Genomic DNA, 18,605 nt, shown 5'->3' on the forward strand with positions numbered 1-18,605 from the left:
ACATTTTGAGGAAATGGCATATATCATACATCTGTTGATTATCACAGCCAAATTCTATATACCTACCTATAAGTGGAAATGTAAAAATTAAAGGTTCTTTTCAGTGTTTTGTACTAAAACTTTGAACAGTTTATAAACATAATTAAATATTGTACCAATAAAAAGGCCATAAAACTGACAACAAATTCGAGCAGAAGGTGGCGGTAATGCACCAAAAAGCTAGATGCCAACCGCTGGAGAAAAAGAAGAGGAAGAAGAAGGATAAAGAAGGAGAAGGAAAAGGGAATTTGTTTTGGTGCAACATTTGCACTTTAGGGTATTTTACACAGTCTATGGTTAGGAGGCGACCCCTGGCAATAAAATGGCAGTTTCCCAGCAAGACAAAACGCCACATAAAAGTATAAGAGATGTATGTCGTCTGTGTGATATTACTTTTACTGATAAAAGAGACAAACATAATTTGATAATCGGTGCCAGAGAAGTGAAACCTGCCTATACTTCAGCTCTGGAGGAGCTTACTGGACCCGTGAACGCCACAGATGATTTAATAGCTGTATGTGGGTCTTGCAGAAATTTATTGAACCGATATCACAGATGCTCTTGTGAAGTGAAACGTATAGGTGCACTGGTAAGGTCAATGTCACGAGCGCACTCCGCTGCCAGATGTGCAGAACCAACTCCGACTGACGATGATCCTGTCAGAAAGCGAATCAAGATCGAGCATGAAGATCTTGCCATTTCCCAGGTGTGTTCATGTGTTCATGATACTTATAAATGTGTAGATTTAATGTAGCCATCAGTTATACATTTCGTCACACTGTTAAAATAATCGCCTAACTAATTTTTTTCAAGTTTTGCAGGAAACACAAAAAACTTCACCAGGTGTTACATGACATTTATTGATCATTTTACTCAAAAAGGATGTAACAAAGGATGACTATTAGCATAGTAATAATAACACAGTGTGTAAATTATGTAACTTAAGAGAAATTGTTAGGCCCCTACCTCCACTGTCAGGCCCCTCCACTGTCAGGCCCGGAAGTGAGGACGTTTTTTGGGGCGTGGGGAGGACATTTTGGGAGGGTCATTTTCACCTGCCCTTTAAATTCGAGAAAGACCAGCGAGAGCGCATATGTGTAAGAAGCATGCCGACTTTCGTACTTTCGTAGTCATTATTACTTCTTCTACATAAGTATGGCCTCATTTACACTATCTGGTGCAAGTGGCCATTTTACCTGTAAGCAAAGACAAGACAAACAATAAGTTTGCAGGCTGTATACATTAATTTGAATTGAAGTTCATGTACTATAATTCAAACAAATGATATATTTTATGTGTTTTTTTAGATACATCTTTCAGTTTTCTCATTGGATGAAATACCTGCAGTCGAACGCTGCACAACATGCTGCAGTCAGTTCCACTGCCCCCTGTGTCCCAAACACCTCTTTAAACCGAGCAAACCAAGCAGAGTTCGGCAGCATTTGGAGGTCCACATCAAAAATGCCATTACATTTGAAGGTAATGCCATTGCATTTTAGATTATAGATACATACACACACACACACACACACACACACCGATTTGTGTGTGTGTTCATGAGACTTGTTTGTCATTGTCTAACAAACATTTTCTTGACTTGCTCTTAGATAAGAAGATCTGCCGCTGCAATTTGACTTGCAGGAATGGGGGACATTATCATTGTCCCATCTGTGACACAACTGTCATTAGAAGGACAGACATGGAAGCGCATGTAAAGTCTTGTGCCATACAACAAACATCCACCTCAGCTGCTGCCCAGTCCAATCCGAGTCAGGATTCATCCTTCCTCTCCCTGCAACCAAGTCCATCTGCATCACCATCTCCAGACCTTCTCGTGCAACAATCTATTCAAACATCTTCTATCATCCACTCCTCAGCAGACACACAATTGTCATCGTTATCTCCTTTGATTTCCTCTTTTGTTGAAACTGAAAAACTGAAAAAGGTTGACTGTCCCCTCTGTTCAGTAACTTGTCTTAAAAAAAACTTGGCCAAACATATGCAGAGGAAGCACCCCTAAAAATCACCTGCCTGACGTTGTGGGTATGGGGGAGGAGGAGCAGGCAGAGGCTGCTCTACAGTATGGGAGGCTGTGGAAAGAAGACTTGGACGAGAACGAAAGAGAAGCAACCCTGGAGCCATTCAAATTCACATTTCACAACCCTGATGACGTGGAGATATTGTGAAGAAATAATAGAGAAAATAAATTATTTGGCTTATTGTGAATGTCCCACTGAGTGAGTCTGTGTGTATGTGTGAGTAAAGGTATACAGAACATTTGATCATGTTGTGACTTGGTGGGGGGTTTTTTTGTGTGTTTTTGTTTTCTCGTTGATCACTTAATAATTTTACATGGCTTATACTGTAGATATCAAGAGTTAGGGTAGTATTTAGTGTTACTTAGGTGTTCCAGCAGCACGAGAACATAATTAGCATAGACATAGAACCAAACATGAAATTTATGGTGGTTAAGAATAAAAATACAGAATAATACAACAGAAAAACTAACTGAAACAAATGTAAAGAAAAAGAGCAGTGCAATAAAGTCAAAATTAAATCATAATGAAAAGGAGGTGAAGTACTCTGTATACTACACAATATAATGTACAGTATAGGCCTATGACATCTTATGAGATGTTGGCTTATGAATATGAGTAATAGCTTAAGAGCAAATGTGTGCACTGACAAATCAAAAGTTTACTATACAAATAAAAACAATATATACAATAGACCAGGGATTGATAGAATTTGTCATATTGTTTACAAATTAATTAATTTGTGAAGAAAACGATTCAACCGGAAGTGCATTCGCGATTTTATTTTGAAATGTATCCCTTGCATTTCCGGGCCTGAGAGTGGAGCCTGCGGCGGTAGGGACCTCACAGTGGAGGTCTGCAGTTTTATTTTGAAATGTATGCCGTGCACTTCCGGGCCTGACAGTGGAGGGGCCTGACAGTGGAGGTCTGCAGCCAGGACCTCTTGGCAATTTTTGAACATGCCTTTGTGACTTAAGCAAGATATGGTAACACTTTATTTTGAAGGTGTCTACATAAGAGTCACACAAGCCTGTCAGAAACATGACATGACAAGTAGCATGACCATTAATACTTCCACTTACTTCAAAGTGTCATTAATGTTCATGATACATCCCATGTCATGTTTATGACACGCTCATGTCACTCTTATGTAGACACCTTAAAGTAAAGTGTTACCAATATTAGTGTCAACAATAAAATACTGATAAACTAAACTGATAACTAAACAATCTCCCTCTAGCTCTTCTTTGCTGGGTTCTTATCTGATGCCTATGAATATGACAAATTGTCAAAGAAGTGATGATCTTAAAGGGGTAAAATCACATGATCTGATCAACTGAGGGTGTAGGTGATTTTACCATAGGTGGCCGGCGTCATCAGGAGATGATTTAGGCAAAAAAACAATTTTGACAAAAAATTATTTAGGAGATTATTTTAACAGTGTGACGATTTTCAACCTGTTACTAGTATGTATACATGCATGTAAACATACAAAACACACATTTTTATTTATATTTTTTTCCAATTAAAAATATTTTTCTTACCCTTTTACCTGGAGTTGCCCCCCTGGCATATTTGTAAGAATTTTTGCACTGTTTCTAATTGTCAGAATACATGGTCTGACATTGAACTGAAAAATAATAATGATAATTTAAAAAATAACTAAAATATAGAGGGTGACTTTCAAGTTATTTATGCCCCACTGACTGTGACTTAAGTGCTGCTTAATATTTCCTGTAACTTGTCATCTTACTTTCATGTTTGCTGTATCACCTGTTTTTTGAGTAATTTGTCATCATGTGTCCTTTATATTAACAAATGATAGCTGTCACTAACATGATTCTGCCTTTGCTAAAGTTCTTTTTTAATTCTAGGACACCGAAAACCAGAAAGCAATAAATTCACCTGCTGAGACAAGCAGTAGCAGGCTTCAGCCCAAATCCCAGCTCCACCCCCAGTCCCAGCATGCACCTCAGACGACTGTTCAGGCTTCCAATGAAGGAGAAATTAGGGGAAAACCTATCACTTTGTTTCCAGTAGTTTTGTCTGCATATTCAATTCAGGTTTGCAAATTTTTTTTCAAAATATGTAGAAAGAAAAAACATGGGAATTGGTATCAGTGGTCAAGTGTCTTTTTTCTTCTCTACTATAGTCTGGTGTGTGTAGTCTAAAGCCGGGGCCACAGCCACAGTTCCAGTCCCAGCATGCACTTCAGCTTAATGCCCTGCCGTCTGATGAGGGAGCAGTGAGGAAGAGATTTGTCTCCATAGCCCCAGCACTTCAGCAACATCCAGTTCAGGTATGTTAACTTCAGTTTTCAGGACAGGTTAACTTTAATTCTGTCATCACCTGCTCACCTTCATGTCAGTTGAAACGCCACTGAGGTTTGTGTTTCTTTGTAATAGTTAGTAAGTGAAGCTCTTTCTCAACCTTGTTTCTTTAGATTTCTGAAAAGTACATGAATAAGATAGCTCGCAATGACTAACTGCATTTCATGTAGACACAAACACACCAAGGCATGCATGTGGGGGAGCTATAGAGCATGCTGGCCACGTCCCGAGCCCAATTACTGCAGAACTTTGCAACTTTTGCCATTTCTGACAAGTGTGCCCATTTTCTCCAATGTAAAAAATCTCCACTCAAAAAAAGGTTCCTTGTACTTTCATGCTCAGGCCCTAATCAGACGAAACATCTATGGGCAGCGCTGGTATTTATTTTACAGTAGGCACTTTGTGTTGATAAGACCAGTCTTTACTTTGCCTTTTTAAAATGATCCCAATTTTTACCAACATGCAAACAGTGTACACACAAATTAACTCGCTAAAGTTCTTCTTTTTTTATTGTAGGCATCTGTTGAGACAAGCAGTAGCAGGCCACAGCCCCAATCCCAGCGTCACCCCCAGTCCCAGCATGCACCTCAGCCCACTGTTCTGGCTTCAAATGAAGGAGAGGTGGAGAGGAAACCTGTCACTATGGTTCCAGTAGTTTGGTCTGCACATTCAATTCAGGTAAGCAAACAGTTTCACAATATGGAGGGAAAAATGTCATAGAAATTAGGCCAATTCAAAATGTGTTCTTATTTCTTGTCTTTTCTGTTCTCTACTGTAGTCTGCTGTCTGTAGTCTGAAACCTGGGCCTCAGCCTCAGTCCCAGCTCCAGTCTAAACATCCACCTACACCAACTGCCCTGCAGTCTGATGATGGAGCAGTGAGGAAGAAACTTGTACCCATAGCCCCGGCACTGCAGCCACAGCCAGTTCAGGTTTGTTAACTTTACTTTAGGTTTACTTTAAAATGAACATTTTGTCATGACCTACGTTTGTTACTACAGCACCATTAGAGAAGCCATCATCATCGAGAGCTGTTTAGAAAAGAGCAGGCACCTTTAGAAAAAAGGCTTGGCAGGTGATTAGATGAGCCATCCATCAACATCTATGCCTGTGCTGTTTACACACCTAAGAACCTTCCCACAGGATGATGATTAGTCTGGACCACTGGTGGTTCACATTGAAATTGAAGTTGGTACAATAAAATTCATAAGCCAACTGAACATGTTGGAAAAATCAATTATAACCCGGTGAAGCATCTATGGGTAGCATAAGATAAGACCAGTCTTACTCTGCCTTTTTAGAATTATCCCTAATTGTACAATCCTCTGAAATGTTGTCATCATTTTTTGTATTCTCGTCAGGCTTCAACAATCCAGGAATGTGTGAGCAGGGTCAAGGTGCAGCCTCAGCCTCAGACACTTATAAGCGCCATAGCAGCTCCAGCTCTGTATTCACAACCACTGCAGGTTTGTATCATTTCATTCCCATCATATCAACTCATTAAATCATCAAATTTTCAAAGAATCAAATTTGTCCTTACAGCCTTTAGACTTAGCCCACACTTTGATGTTGACAGTCTAATGACATCATTTCAATTTACTCAGAATCCTAATAAAATAATTTCAACCTACTCAAAATCAACAGGATGGCAGCTGTACATTCACATGTGAACGTGGTGAAAGCACACCATCACTTTGCCTTGCACTGACTAAAGTAAAGTCTGGCACAAAAGCACCAGTGAGAAAACAATCAAAGGTTGGTTATTAAAATGCACTTAACTACCACTGAGCATCCAATATTGGACATGTCATGCTTACGGGAATAATCTTCAATCTTTAGTTAATATTGAGAAATAATATGGTGCCGAATCATTAACACATTTTAATCCCTTGTTTTGAAGATTGTCATTAGGACGGCACACTCCCTGAGAAGTCGCATTGTCCGTGGTCCCATGGAGAAGGCGCTCGAGAAAATAGTTCAAGGACGTCTCAACAGAATTCCGCATGCAATTATGTCTGTCCCTGGACTGTTTGATGCTGTGGTCCAGGAGGTGGCTAACGTTGTCAAAAAGGAGTGCAAGAAGCTAACAAGCCTGAAATTCACATCTATTCTCCGACAGACCAGCATCAAAGACCTAAAGGACTTTACATGGATGGATGTTGTTGAAGAGTGGAGGATAAACGCACCAACCTATCTTAAGTTTTTAGAGTCTGCAAGTTCTTGTTCCACGGAGGCCCCTACTAAAAGAATACGGCCTGCCCCCCACAGTAAGACCAATAAATACAAATTATCAATGGCTGGGGCCATTCTCCTAAACGCATGCTGTGAGTCAATGTCAGCACATATGTACAGGAATGCTATGTTTATGTGCTATTGTGGGACAAAAAGACGTTTTCAGTGGTTAAATCGATTGGGTGTCTGCATATCTGATGCTAGGGCTCTGGCAAAACTGAAAGAAATAGGACAGAGGAGAGCAACTTCCTCCAATGGGAAGAGAATATAGGTCAAGAGTACACAGCATCGGACCCTGACTCTGGAGTAGCAGAGATAGAGCTCACTCTGCTAGACACAGCTTCAGATGAATGCCAGGCAAGTCAAATTACAAAATGTTGACATGAAAATACGGCAGGTGCTGTTTAATAACCTCTGCTCAATGTGTTCACCACAGGATGACGTGGAAAACAAGAGTTCATGGTTGTGATGGTCATGGAGCTCGCAGAAACGTGCAGCACGCCCACCCAGGAGAAGTTATTAGGGAGTCCCAAGTGATAACACTCATGTAAATTTACCCATTATATGACTATCAATGGGTATATTTAAATTGAGCAATTGTTAATGTCATCGTTTACATCTGTGCTTTTCCTGCTTTGAAAAGGGTTTATCATCGTATAACGTGGATACAAGTGGCTAAAGGAATATAATAGAACAGTCTGTTACATTCAGAAAATAAAATTTTACTGTAGTGCAGCCTTTAAAACCAGAAAAAGACAACACAATATTACAATATCCAAAGTTTAAGCCAATATTTAGTCTCATATAGCAACAGTACAAACAAGTAAAAACAAAAAAAAAACAAACACCTGGCTTGATTTAGTGTCATTAAGAATTTATTTTCACTATTATAAAAAATTGCTTCAGATAAAAAAAAAAGAGAATTGTTCAGGTTTGTGAATTAACACTGACAACTCATGGCATTGAGAAAATGTTTTTTTTTTGTGTTAAATGACTTCTTTCCAAGTGAGTTCCTATTGGCTAAAGACATCAGGTTTTTGTGCATACCAATTATCATTGACCAAACAGTGAAAAAAGTCGACAGAAAGGCTCTTTGTTTGGGGGGTTACATAATACAAAAATACTGCAGATTCATTATACACTTGCTGGTTACAGAAATAGCGCTTTACCAAGAATACTTTTCTGTTGTAATTACGGCAGCGGCGGGAGAGAATGAGGGAAGCTTTGGATGAATGCATTTCCAGCTGTAAAGAGGTTTTCCACATCGGCAGCTACATTGCTGTGGTAGACTAATAGGAAAAGCATGACAGAGCACACCGTACAAAAATAGAGTATATTATAAAATACAATTAAAAAACCCCACAAAGGAATACGGGAGCACAAACATTAGCACCATGGCTTTTGGAGATCCTCCTAAATAAAACAAGGAAAAAGTTTACATTAGCAAATAGGCTAATGGAAGCAAGTCCCGTCTTATGAATGTCCAATACAGCACACGACTGCATGGCCTTAAAACGTCCATATCCATCATTAACCTATTCAGACATTTCAGAAACATTTAAACAGTGTGAACTTTATAAAAGACACTAAAATTGATTAGAAACGTTTTTGCTCAGAAGAGTAGAAATGTAATAAAATAGTGCAAGTAGTATATACACAATATACAACATTAATAAATATGCTCTGTTTACTGATTGAAATGTCGCTGAATTAGATCTCTGTTCTCTAATCCACAGCTTTTCTGAGAGAAATGCTCACAGGCTCACATCATTTTTAAAAGTCTCTGCAATTTGAAACGCACACATCCCACGTTGTCATCATCATCATCACCACATAAGGAAGAAAACACTGAGACATTCGTGTGTTCCAGCTAAGTCGCACTGTAAATGAAGGAAGAGAACAGGCCTATTTGTGCACATCAGGGCTTGACGTACTCAAAGTATGAACTCCAGGAACTGTTCATCACCTAACATGTCCAGGGAGAGGCAGTTGGTAGACCTGCGGCCATAGAAGGAAGGTTTGGCTTGGCAGTGCGAAAGGGGGTAATAACTGTCATCAACAGGGGTCTTTGTGTTTGTTGAAGCATCGGGAAGGCCAAAGGTATAGCTGTGGGAGGAATCAGGTGGCAGTGTCGTCCCCAGGGGTGCCGGAGGCGGGAACAGACGTACATCATCTAGACTGTGGCTGTGCCGATCCACGCAAACTTGTGATCTAGATGTCAGGGTCTAGAATAGAGGCAGGAGGTAAAGTTAAAAGATAACACACTGTAACCAAGAAATCCAAAGGAGGCCAAGGAAATGTGGACAGACGACTAACCTGTTTTAACATTTCCTTGCTGCGTAATGTCCCAAGATCTTCATCACTGTGGGAGGGGCACTCTTTGTTTTCTGTACAGACCAAAAGATAAAAATCAAATTGTTTTAATTTAAGGGATGAGAACAAATATTCTATATCCTGTGTGTCACAACCAAATCATTCCTACCTGGTAAGCGACTCGCTGAGGAGAGTTCTGAACAATCCACCGACACGCCTTCGAGAAGATCGGCCAACTGGAACATCTCATCAGGATCATCCACGAGAATCTCCTTTGGACTTCCAATACTGGTCTTTATTTCTGGAAAAAGAAAAGTTTTAGAAATGTTATTATGAAAAATCTGAAAACAATTTCTCTCATCTGCCGTTACATTTAAGATCACAATGAAACAAAAGAAATGACTGGATAACTTTGCCCATAGCGTGTACAGTAGCTCAAGGTGACTGAAAGAACAGATACTCAAAATGTAGGTTAATGACTTCCCCTTATCTTTACATAGCAATGTGTTTTGCATAGTGCATAGCCTGAGGAAGCACAGGGTGAAATGATCCCAACTGAGCTGAACTGATGTCTCAGGGATGCACAAATATTGCATGTGTAAGGGTAAAATTAAGTGATGAGAACAATAATAGTTAACTTCTCATATTCTCAAGAGATCACCAGTTAACCATTACTGCCAAAAGGGTGATGAACAAATGATGCTTCAATTTGCAATATGAAGAGAAATGGATAAAATATTCTGTACAGGTGTTTCAGTATAACAATCCCCTTACCTTCCTCTTGCCACCCCTCGTCTTCCATCCGAGCCTTACTTCCTGTGTCAAAGCCAGAGGTACAGGAGCTGCCGCGGCTCGCTGCTAGGCTGAAACACTTCTCTGCATGCCGCTGACCTTCCTCCTCCATGGAGGCCATCTCTGTGGAGATGCTGTGCTGGCGGGCGTCAGCTTCGATTCCAGAGCTGCTGGTGGAGTGTCGGGACAGACCGGGGCTGCTCTCACTGCCTTGGGGGTCCATGTCCAGGTCATCACTGATGTATGACTCTCTGTAACGCTTTTTATCTGAAATGAAGAAAAGAGAAAAAGGAGAAGAGAAAAGTCAGCTGTGCTTGTTAGATGTTGGAAAAAAAAAGAGGCAACCCTTTAAGGGTCTAAATGAATAAGCCTCTGTGCGAAGATTTAGACTTGCAACACAACTTAATAATAATTTTCATGCAATGAGCAAGAATCATGTTCTTATATGATGCATTTTATCGAGATTGCCATAGAGATCAATATAAACAGCCACTGTGCTACAAATGTAATAATATGGACAGTAAGAAAAGGGAAAAAAAAAAAAAAGCTTCTGCATTGCATCTAACGCTTAGTGGCTACAGAAGTAAAAGTACTGAGTACAAGTGGCACCCAGCCAAACTGTAATTATCACTGATACTAATCTTGTCCTGCTCTCCTCCCTCCCCTACCTTCACTCTCTTCCAGCTGGCGTAGGTGTTTGAGGGCAGGCTGGAGGCTGAGGTAGAGGCGGTGGCTGCTGCTCAGGTGCAGGAGGAGGTGGCGGGAGCGGAACGAGGACCCGGTGTAGTAAACCAGCTTCCTGGCTGATGGCAAACCATCTGGCTGGATCTCGAATTTCTTACCCTGAATGGGAAAACACATTATACAGTGTACATAGCTAATGCTCAATAAATAATTACAACAATTCCACTCAATCTTGACAGTGAATGAAAAGGAGCAGTGGGCTTACCAGGAAGGTGAGACGTCCCACGTTTGACCAGGGGAAGTCGTATAGCATCTGTCGTATGTTGTTCACCTCCTATGAATACAAAACACACTCTTAATTAAAAGAAATAGCTCAATATTTAAGCGGCACAAGATTTCTTTATGTGTAATCTAATGGGACATATTTTTAAATGTGCAATCAATAATCAATTCTCTTTTTGTTCACAGGAGATCTGGACTTGGCGACACAGCCAAGGGCTTCTCGAGATATCTCACGGTCTGTTAGCTCTTAATCAGCCAGGCCTGGAGCCCTAATCCCCCCCAGATGGCCCCTGATGGACAGATCAAACAACTGACGGGCATGGCAGACGGCTCCTATCTCCTGATGCACTGCCGCTGGTGGCAATCCCACACATTCTTCACACGTCTAGTCAGAGGTTTTATAGGGCTACACATACAAAGACGGAATCTTTGAGCAAACGCAGATTCACTCCGATGCACGCATGTGTTGACGCATATACTCTGCATCAATAACACACTCACACATGCACGTACCTGATAAACCTGCATTCCTCGCAGGGTCAGGCCGAGCAGGGCCGTTCCTCTCTCCGCCTTTTTGTCCTGCACAAATGAATGATGGGATGTCAGAGAAGCATGTGAGCAGTTCAGATAAGACAGCTATTGCACAGTTGAGCCCCTCACATACTTCACTGGGAAACACTGGGCTGCTGCTAACAACAAATTAAAAGTGATAGCACATTACGCAATGGATGGGCCAGCCTTCAAAATATCACTCGGTAGATGAGTGATCTTGGAATAGGGAGGACAATAAACTGGATGAGATGGGAGGTTACATAACTTCTCCATAGTCATTTGTCGAGCACAGCTCAAATGAAGCCAAACTAACTGTATTTGTGTTGGAATAGACATCTCTTCAGTCAGGAGAGAAGGAATACGCCTGGAAGGGTAATTGATAAAAATGTGATGACAACGAATTCCCCTACCCACCAGCCTGGGTGATTCATCAAATTTTATTCCAATTACGATTTTGGCTTCCAGCTTTTATGAAAACGAGATAATTAAAACAAATTAATTATTGTGTGGCGTTCCATTTCACAATCATGCTCTCATTTTTTCTTGTGTTATAAATCCAACGTAATCCTCGACTATGTGTCAGTAGGTTGTGGCAGTGCACTAAAACATGTTTGATCCAATTTATTTTGGTCTAATATATTTTCATTTCATATTTTTATATACTTAATACGTATTTAGTAGTTTGTTGTTGATGTTTTGATCTCATTTTTTTAAACATTTATTTTTGAAAAAATATTATTTTTAGGTTAATTATCTTATATATTTATTATATATTATAATGTTTAAGTTTAAGAAAATCCACTGTTAAAGTCAATTTGAGTTTTTATTTAGTTCAATTCCTGATTTTTAGAAAGTCAATCAATAATTGTGTTAATTAATCATGATCTGAATATTGACAAAAAATTGATTAATTAGGATTTTTGCCATAAACTGGCATTACTGTCACGTCAAATGTTTTTATTTCATACATGAACACACCCTGCAGTGTGGTGGGTGCTGCATAAACTCAACTGAAACCACTCAAAGTTATGATACTAAAAAATGAAATTGACTGATGACCTTTTGCAGTCTGTAATATGTGACAGGTACATCCTCCAGACGAGATGACTCCCTGATGAATAGCAGCACAGCGTCACGAGCAGACATGCCCCACAGCTCCTGGTGCACTTTGGGCCCATGGCAGAGGAGATACTTTACACCACGCTTAGCTACGATCTAAAAAAAGGAGACATGTTGGATAAGGGCTAAAGAGTGCAACATAACCTCAAAATCATCAAGTTAGACTCAATTTTTTTTTTTTTTTTAATAAAATGCTGCTTTCAAACAGGAGCACCTACCCATGGGGGAAAGTACTCCTTGGGTTCAAAATAAGGAGTGGCCTCCATATCCTCCCTGGGCAGCGGGTGGTCACCGAGGTCAGCCTGCAAGGCGTAACCTGCCAGCTGGAAGTACACCTCCTCCTGCTGACGACATTCAGAACGAAGCACCCGCTCTCTTAAGTCAGAGTAGTATAGATGCCGTGCCTTACGTTCACTGGTACCAAAAGAAGAAAAAAAAGAGGGGGCAGGGGGATGTCAGAAAGATGTCAGAAAGGAGGACAAAGATGGATCACAGAAAAAGAAGCTTGTCTAATAGTGAGGAAGATGCATATCAAGCATATATAGAAGGACGTACCAAATGAGTCTACCATTTTCTATGTAGTACTGCACTTTGAGGCAGAGCGGGAAAGGCAAGGGTCTCTTCGGTAATCCCTGTTGCAGAAAGAGACATGTTAGAGGAGGCCTGTATGCATCTTTTTGTCATGCTAAATGAAAAGTTGTGGCATGTAGGCCACTGAACTGTGCCTCCCAATTAACTGGCATGTACAATAGTTTGGAGAGTGGGTCACAGAAAAATGCTCCCAACTCATTTTATCCAAAATTGTTCTACCCTTCGCCACAGGCTTCCTTACCTTTCCCGAATCTTGCTTCCATTCCTTTGGAAAGTACTTAGTCAGTTTCTCCTCCATGTCTAGAAATATGTGTTCATTGTCTGGGATGGACAGAGACAATCAGGAAACAAGCAGACAGTTAGCAGGCACACAAAACAATAATGAAACCAAGCGTAAAATTTATCCAACAATGGGATTCATTAGGGCTAAAGAAAAAAAGCCCTTGTTCTTCCTTTTGTCAACGGGGCTACTAGGAAGCTATTGACAACAATGATAATGGTAGTCAATAGCACGGACCAAACACACAAACAAACAAGTGGCATGAGCTTTGTCAGTTTAACATTCCGTAAGTGTGTTAAGGGATTGGTAGATGCATTTATTTATTGCATGGTTTTCTCTTTGATATATTGCTCATTTTACATCCTGCAACCATCTGAAAATAACCAACAAAAATATTGTTTCATCAAAAACAAACATTATTATATTTTATTAGAAGGGCTAAAAAGCTGTTTGCAACCTGTGCTGAGAATTAAGCCGTGTATCACTCTCTTCCTGGTCCAATGAGTCATGACATGGGCATTTTCAATTGGATCCACCTTATCTCTTTTGTTCAAATTTGGTAGTCAAATTATGCTCGCCAAGCTGTTTCACAATGCGTTCCTTTAACCATCCATTTCTCTTTCGGCCTGCTCCTACTCTCCTGACTCATTCCACCTCCTTCACCTCTTATCCTTCATTGAAGTCTTTGAGTAAGAGTTGAGTAAGGCGGCCTGTGTCATGACAAGTCCCCCTACCCCTTTTCCCTCCACTCCCACCCTCCTCTTCCCATCATCAATCCGTCCCTCCCCTCAGTGAAGAGGAGGAATGCAAGGGTGCATTCCAGGCTTAATGAAGTTAATATTGCAGGAATCCTGGCCTAAGTGATCGCTGAACCAACACCACAAAAACAAAAGGCTGCTTGTTCAAGTGGTGAGCCACACAAGATTACCAAGGCATTTCAATGTATTTGTACAAAGAAAGAACAGAAACACTAGGAAAGACAAAGTTCAGAACTTTGCTCAGTGACTAAAGTGGATTACACCATTCAATTATGCAGACTGGGAGGGCTCAATGAAATGTTTTGGCTTTAGTGAAATGCAATAGTATTATGTAAACAAATGCCACTAAAAGAGTGGCATTGCACAGCCCTGCAGTAAGTAGTCAAAATCCAAACACAACACTCTTGTTTACAATCTGATTGACTGTGAAATGTGGTACAGGTACTGTATGTGCTAGGACTGACCAACAAACAGTCTAGTGACAATACTGCTGTGTACTCTAGTGTGAACAGTCCTTTCAGGTTCAGAGGCTGAGTGGTCAATGAGGAGTGAACTTACCTCTCACCACTGTGAGGCCAAAGAAGTGCAGCTCTTTGATTCCAAGAAGCTCTGCCACTCGATTATAAACATCCTGCCCTGTAGACTTTGGCTGGAACAGGTGAAAAGACAAAAAAAAGTCTGTATTCAATATCAAAAGCTATGTGGTGCAGCCAAAATACTGTAATGATAAATGAAAACATGGACTGTCTGATCTGTTAAGACCACTTGTTGACAGTCAAGAAGACAGCTAGACAGATATTAAAAACACTCACCCCAACAGTGATGTCCAGCTGGTCTTTGTTGGGGAGGAGAACACAAATGGTTCTCTCCTGCTTTATCGAGGTGGACATGATGTCTTGTGTATGTTGCTGATAAGTGCTTTCTCTATGTTTTACTCCCTTATTCTTCTCTTGCTTCACTCTTTATCTGTTCCAGGGCAGTTCATCCATACTGCATCTGGAAAGATAGATGACATCAGAATGTGATAAGCAAAGAAATGAAGAAACCTGATTCAAATACAGCTCAATGTGAATGATGAAGGGTTTGCTGTGTAGTGTGTAACCTTGTGTATAAATATTACATTAGCATGCTGTCAATCAGCCACAGCAAAGAAAAAAATGCCATATTCAGACATAAGTACAAGGTACCCCCCATTATCCCATATCCAAGATTATCTCAACATGGTGTGTCCCTTCTTAAACCAAGTTTTACCACCACAATAATAAAAAAATCAAAATTAATTAAATTCTTAGTTGGTCTACCCTAAAAACCATCTTGACTCAAATTATCAGCAAACTACCATAGTGTATAATTGAAAAACAGGGATATAATTGGGCAAATTCAATGAGCTTACCATGCTGTAATCCTAATAATAGTAATTAACTGGAAACAATCAATCAGATTATCCTTGTGCAGACCCTTCTTATTCCAACAGTAACCACATCAACACAAAATAATAAAAAGGAATTGTACTATAGCAGATTTGTTGCTTATTATACCAAAACAAATGCCCATGGGACAGTCTACTTGCCACCAAGGCTCATCTGAAGCTGTCTCACTATGCTGACCTGAAGCCCCTCCTGGTACGAGGCTCATCTGATTAACGTCTCAGAATCAATTAATCAGGTTAATTACTGCCGCGCGCCAACTCTGATCCCCTTAAATCCCGCTCTTGACGATAAACAGTACGAGAAAAGAAAAGAAAGAAAATTAAGAAATACAAGGGACAAAAAACAAATGGTCCGTAACTGAAGCAGCCGCCTCTAGTGCCAATCTCCAAGTAAAAAGTAGAAAGTAACCAGCATGGCAAGAGATTCTTCGACAAACAAAGCTGTTTCTTTGCATCATACTCGTGTCTTTTTACAGGTTACTCTTCATGAGTTTAGCATTCACAGGGGAAAAAAGAGGTTTACATATGTTTAAAAGAACTAACAACAGGCCTCACTGTGATGATAAATCATAATAAAAGGTGATGAAAAAGGTGTTGCCATTGTACAAAGCAAGTTGTGGGAATGACAAAAGTATGGCTTCTTGGCTCAGAGAGAAAACATTTGTAGTACCAAATATGATTTATAGACATGTTGAAACACAGCCTCACTCACATCTGTGTCAGTGCAAACAGACATAAAAGAACCTGAAATTCCAGTAGCTTGAACATCTGACTCGTTTCTGAGTCAAACTATATTGTACATTTACAATGACACTGTGGCAAATGGCAAAAAAACAGACCAGAGTATAATTTTCAAACTGACAATGTACAAATTAACTCTTGTGTCATTCTTTTTAATCATTATCTACTGGGGTGCTTCTTTGATATAATGTATGCCCATTATGAATTTCAACTCTCTATTCTGGCTGGTTAAAATAATGTGAACTATACTGCTAACAATATTCCAATACTGCTGCAATTACAGCGTAGTCTTCAATGACACAGATGTATTTGTATTCATGAGATACTAGAAAAAGAGTGTGCTGACATATGTGAGCAACAATGCTTAACATGTGTTAAGCAATGAGACTGAAAAATAGAGACAGATTTCTAAGGAGGAAAAATGCCTTGTTTAGGAATTTGGATCGGCTTGTTTTTTGTGCTTGTTTTTGTATTTCTGCTGCTAACTGTTTTATATTGTATATTTCAATAACTAAAAATATTGTTAGGAAACAAGTATAAGCCTCATTGCACACCTGAACTATACTTGCTATGTAATGTTTTGCCAATCAGAATTTTGTTTGATGATGTTAAACACCTTTCTCACACTTGACGGAAATGCATACATTTACTTATGAGCTCTACAATGAGTTTGAATGCACCCTGATATTCCTTTTTTAACTTGTCAAATAGAATTTTTATACAATATATAACATGTCATCAAGAATACAAAGAAAGCATAGGTTTACCTAAAATAATTACCATTAATGTTATCAAGGATGCCATAATACATCAAATATGCCTGAAATACAACAAATAAGTAATATGAATGAGATGAAGCTAAACCAACCTTAATCAGCCTTACATCCGGGGTATATTCAAGTATATTAAGTTTGAATAGTTTTCATGCATCCCACTTCCAAAACAAGTTTACCATCAGACCAAACAGTGCTGACTGACGTCTACAGACATCCCCCTTGTTGCTGACCTGGGTGAAACCTGGCATCACATGAGAGCAGCCATCTGTATGCCTTAATACCCCTCCAAGACTGTCATAATCCCTACTTCTGAGCAGACTGCTAGCTGTTGGAAAAACATCCCCTCTGCACTGTGCAAGCTCTCTGAAGTGCAAGGGATCCTCACAGCCCGCTAAAACCATAAAGGAATAAGATAAGAGGGGGGATCTGAATAAACAGGGGCACACTATTTGTACTCATCCCACTTGAAAACAATAGGGTGAGTCAGCTCTTCAGTTTTGGGGGGAGCAGCGCATTTCTTAGGTTTGACTCAGAGCCTGACAGACAGATTTATACCAGGGTTCCCCGGTTCATTTACATACAACACACCTTATCAGTTTCACGAACCTGCACTGGAGTACAGAAGACTGCATTTAAACTTCCATGTTATGACTGTTCATATAGTCTCCACATTATCAAACGCCTGCTACGTTATTTATATCGGGCGATAACATTGATAACCCAACCCTAAGCTTCGGTGTAGCCTTGTTAGTTACACATATTTCATTTGTGAGAGAGCTACCTCAAACCACTACCAAAGCAGTTTAAGCTTAAGTAACTGTGTTTTTAGTTATTAATTTAGATAATAACCGTGTTAAACATTTTCCCCAGGGAAAACTGTGTTTGGTTGGATGGGATGGCAACGTTAGAAACTAACGCAACAAGTGCATCACCAACTCCTGCTACTCATTAAGCTCGCTTTCAGGCAGTAAGTTACTTACCATTATGCTATACGAGGCGAAGGGGTTCAAATGTAGTCGTAGGTCCTCTCAATGCCTGTTCGGACACATAATCTTCTTTTTTTATCCGAATAAGATCATGACAGAAGTAGGGAGAGCGCTACTTTATCCCCCTCCCCATTGCGTGTTGCAACTTCTTCAACCACAGTCAAGCTCCAACGATTGGGCCATACCATTTTGCGTAGTTGTGGGGATGCCACGTTTTGATTGAATCCCTGTTTGAATTGTTCGTACTACTTTACGTTATATTCAAGAATTGGTTTCGTTCCTATGGTACGAATTTAACTTAAACTAAACATATCTCGCTAGAAATACGCATATGACAATATATATATATATTTTCAATATAACACTAAACTGACGTATCCCCCCATTTTTTGCATTGGCATGGCAATCTTGTGCTAATTAGAGAGGTCCAGGCACAGATTGTTGAGACGGGTTGGGGTTGCTGTTAACATGGAATAGTATCAGGGTTTCCCTTAAAATTGACAAATGCTTAAATAGTGTAACCTGGATTTGTCTGTATTTAGACCAATATATCAGTCCTAAATCGGAGATTTTTTTTCTCCGTTTCTAATATAACCAGCTTTTTGAACCACACCATATGATCAAAAAGCATGGTACTAGCAATAAGTTATGTTGGAAGAAAAAGGT

General features: G+C 39.9%; 2 protein-coding genes across 2 annotated transcripts; one reads left to right on the plus strand and one right to left on the minus strand.

Annotated features, from left to right (window-relative positions):
- Positions 1–304: 304 nt before the first annotated feature.
- LOC131993753 (uncharacterized) lies at positions 305–2,540 on the plus strand. The gene is made up of 3 exons (XM_059359761.1): positions 305–745; positions 1,347–1,518; positions 1,647–2,540. The coding sequence occupies exons 1-3, from the start codon at positions 362–364 to the stop codon at positions 2,057–2,059; spliced, it is 969 nt and encodes a 322-aa protein (XP_059215744.1). The 5' UTR covers positions 305–361; the 3' UTR covers positions 2,060–2,540.
- Positions 2,541–7,337: 4,797 nt separating this feature from the next.
- Positions 7,338–18,236, minus strand: zgc:172136 (uncharacterized protein LOC566376 homolog). The gene is made up of 14 exons (XM_059358758.1): positions 17,934–18,236; positions 14,820–15,003; positions 14,566–14,656; positions 13,211–13,290; positions 12,934–13,010; positions 12,597–12,792; positions 12,319–12,474; positions 11,221–11,286; positions 10,691–10,759; positions 10,410–10,584; positions 9,724–10,008; positions 9,119–9,250; positions 8,953–9,023; positions 7,338–8,861 (listed from the first exon to the last, which is right to left on the minus strand). Exons 2-14 carry the CDS (start codon positions 14,895–14,897, stop codon positions 8,571–8,573), a joined length of 1,767 nt encoding a protein of 588 aa, XP_059214741.1. The 5' UTR covers positions 14,898–15,003; positions 17,934–18,236; the 3' UTR covers positions 7,338–8,570.
- Between the last annotated feature and the right edge of the window lie 369 nt (positions 18,237–18,605).

This window comes from Centropristis striata, chromosome 20, assembly GCF_030273125.1.
Source record: "Centropristis striata isolate RG_2023a ecotype Rhode Island chromosome 20, C.striata_1.0, whole genome shotgun sequence".
In the NCBI taxonomy this organism is placed as follows: domain Eukaryota; kingdom Metazoa; phylum Chordata; class Actinopteri; order Perciformes; family Serranidae; genus Centropristis; species Centropristis striata.

What these genes read in the sequence shown, in the direction of transcription:
- zgc:172136 (XM_059358758.1), bottom strand. Translation starts at nt 14,897, where the DNA reads ATGTCCACCTCGATAAAGCAGGAGAGAACCATTTGTGTTCTCCTCCCC. An exon ending in TGGGACGTCTCACCTTCCTG is followed by an intron (nt 10,585 to 10,690) that starts GTAAGCCCACTG and finishes TTTCCCATTCAG; the next exon opens with GGTAAGAAATTCGAGATCCA. An exon ending in GCAAGGAAATGTTAAAACAG is followed by an intron (nt 8,862 to 8,952) that starts GTTAGTCGTCTG and finishes CCTCTATTCTAG; the next exon opens with ACCCTGACATCTAGATCACA.
- LOC131993753 (XM_059359761.1), top strand. Translation starts at nt 362, where the DNA reads ATGGCAGTTTCCCAGCAAGACAAAACGCCACATAAAAGTATAAGAGAT. An exon ending in AAGATCTTGCCATTTCCCAG is followed by an intron (nt 746 to 1,346) that starts GTGTGTTCATGT and finishes GTGTTTTTTTAG; the next exon opens with ATACATCTTTCAGTTTTCTC. An exon ending in AAATGCCATTACATTTGAAG is followed by an intron (nt 1,519 to 1,646) that starts GTAATGCCATTG and finishes ACTTGCTCTTAG; the next exon opens with ATAAGAAGATCTGCCGCTGC.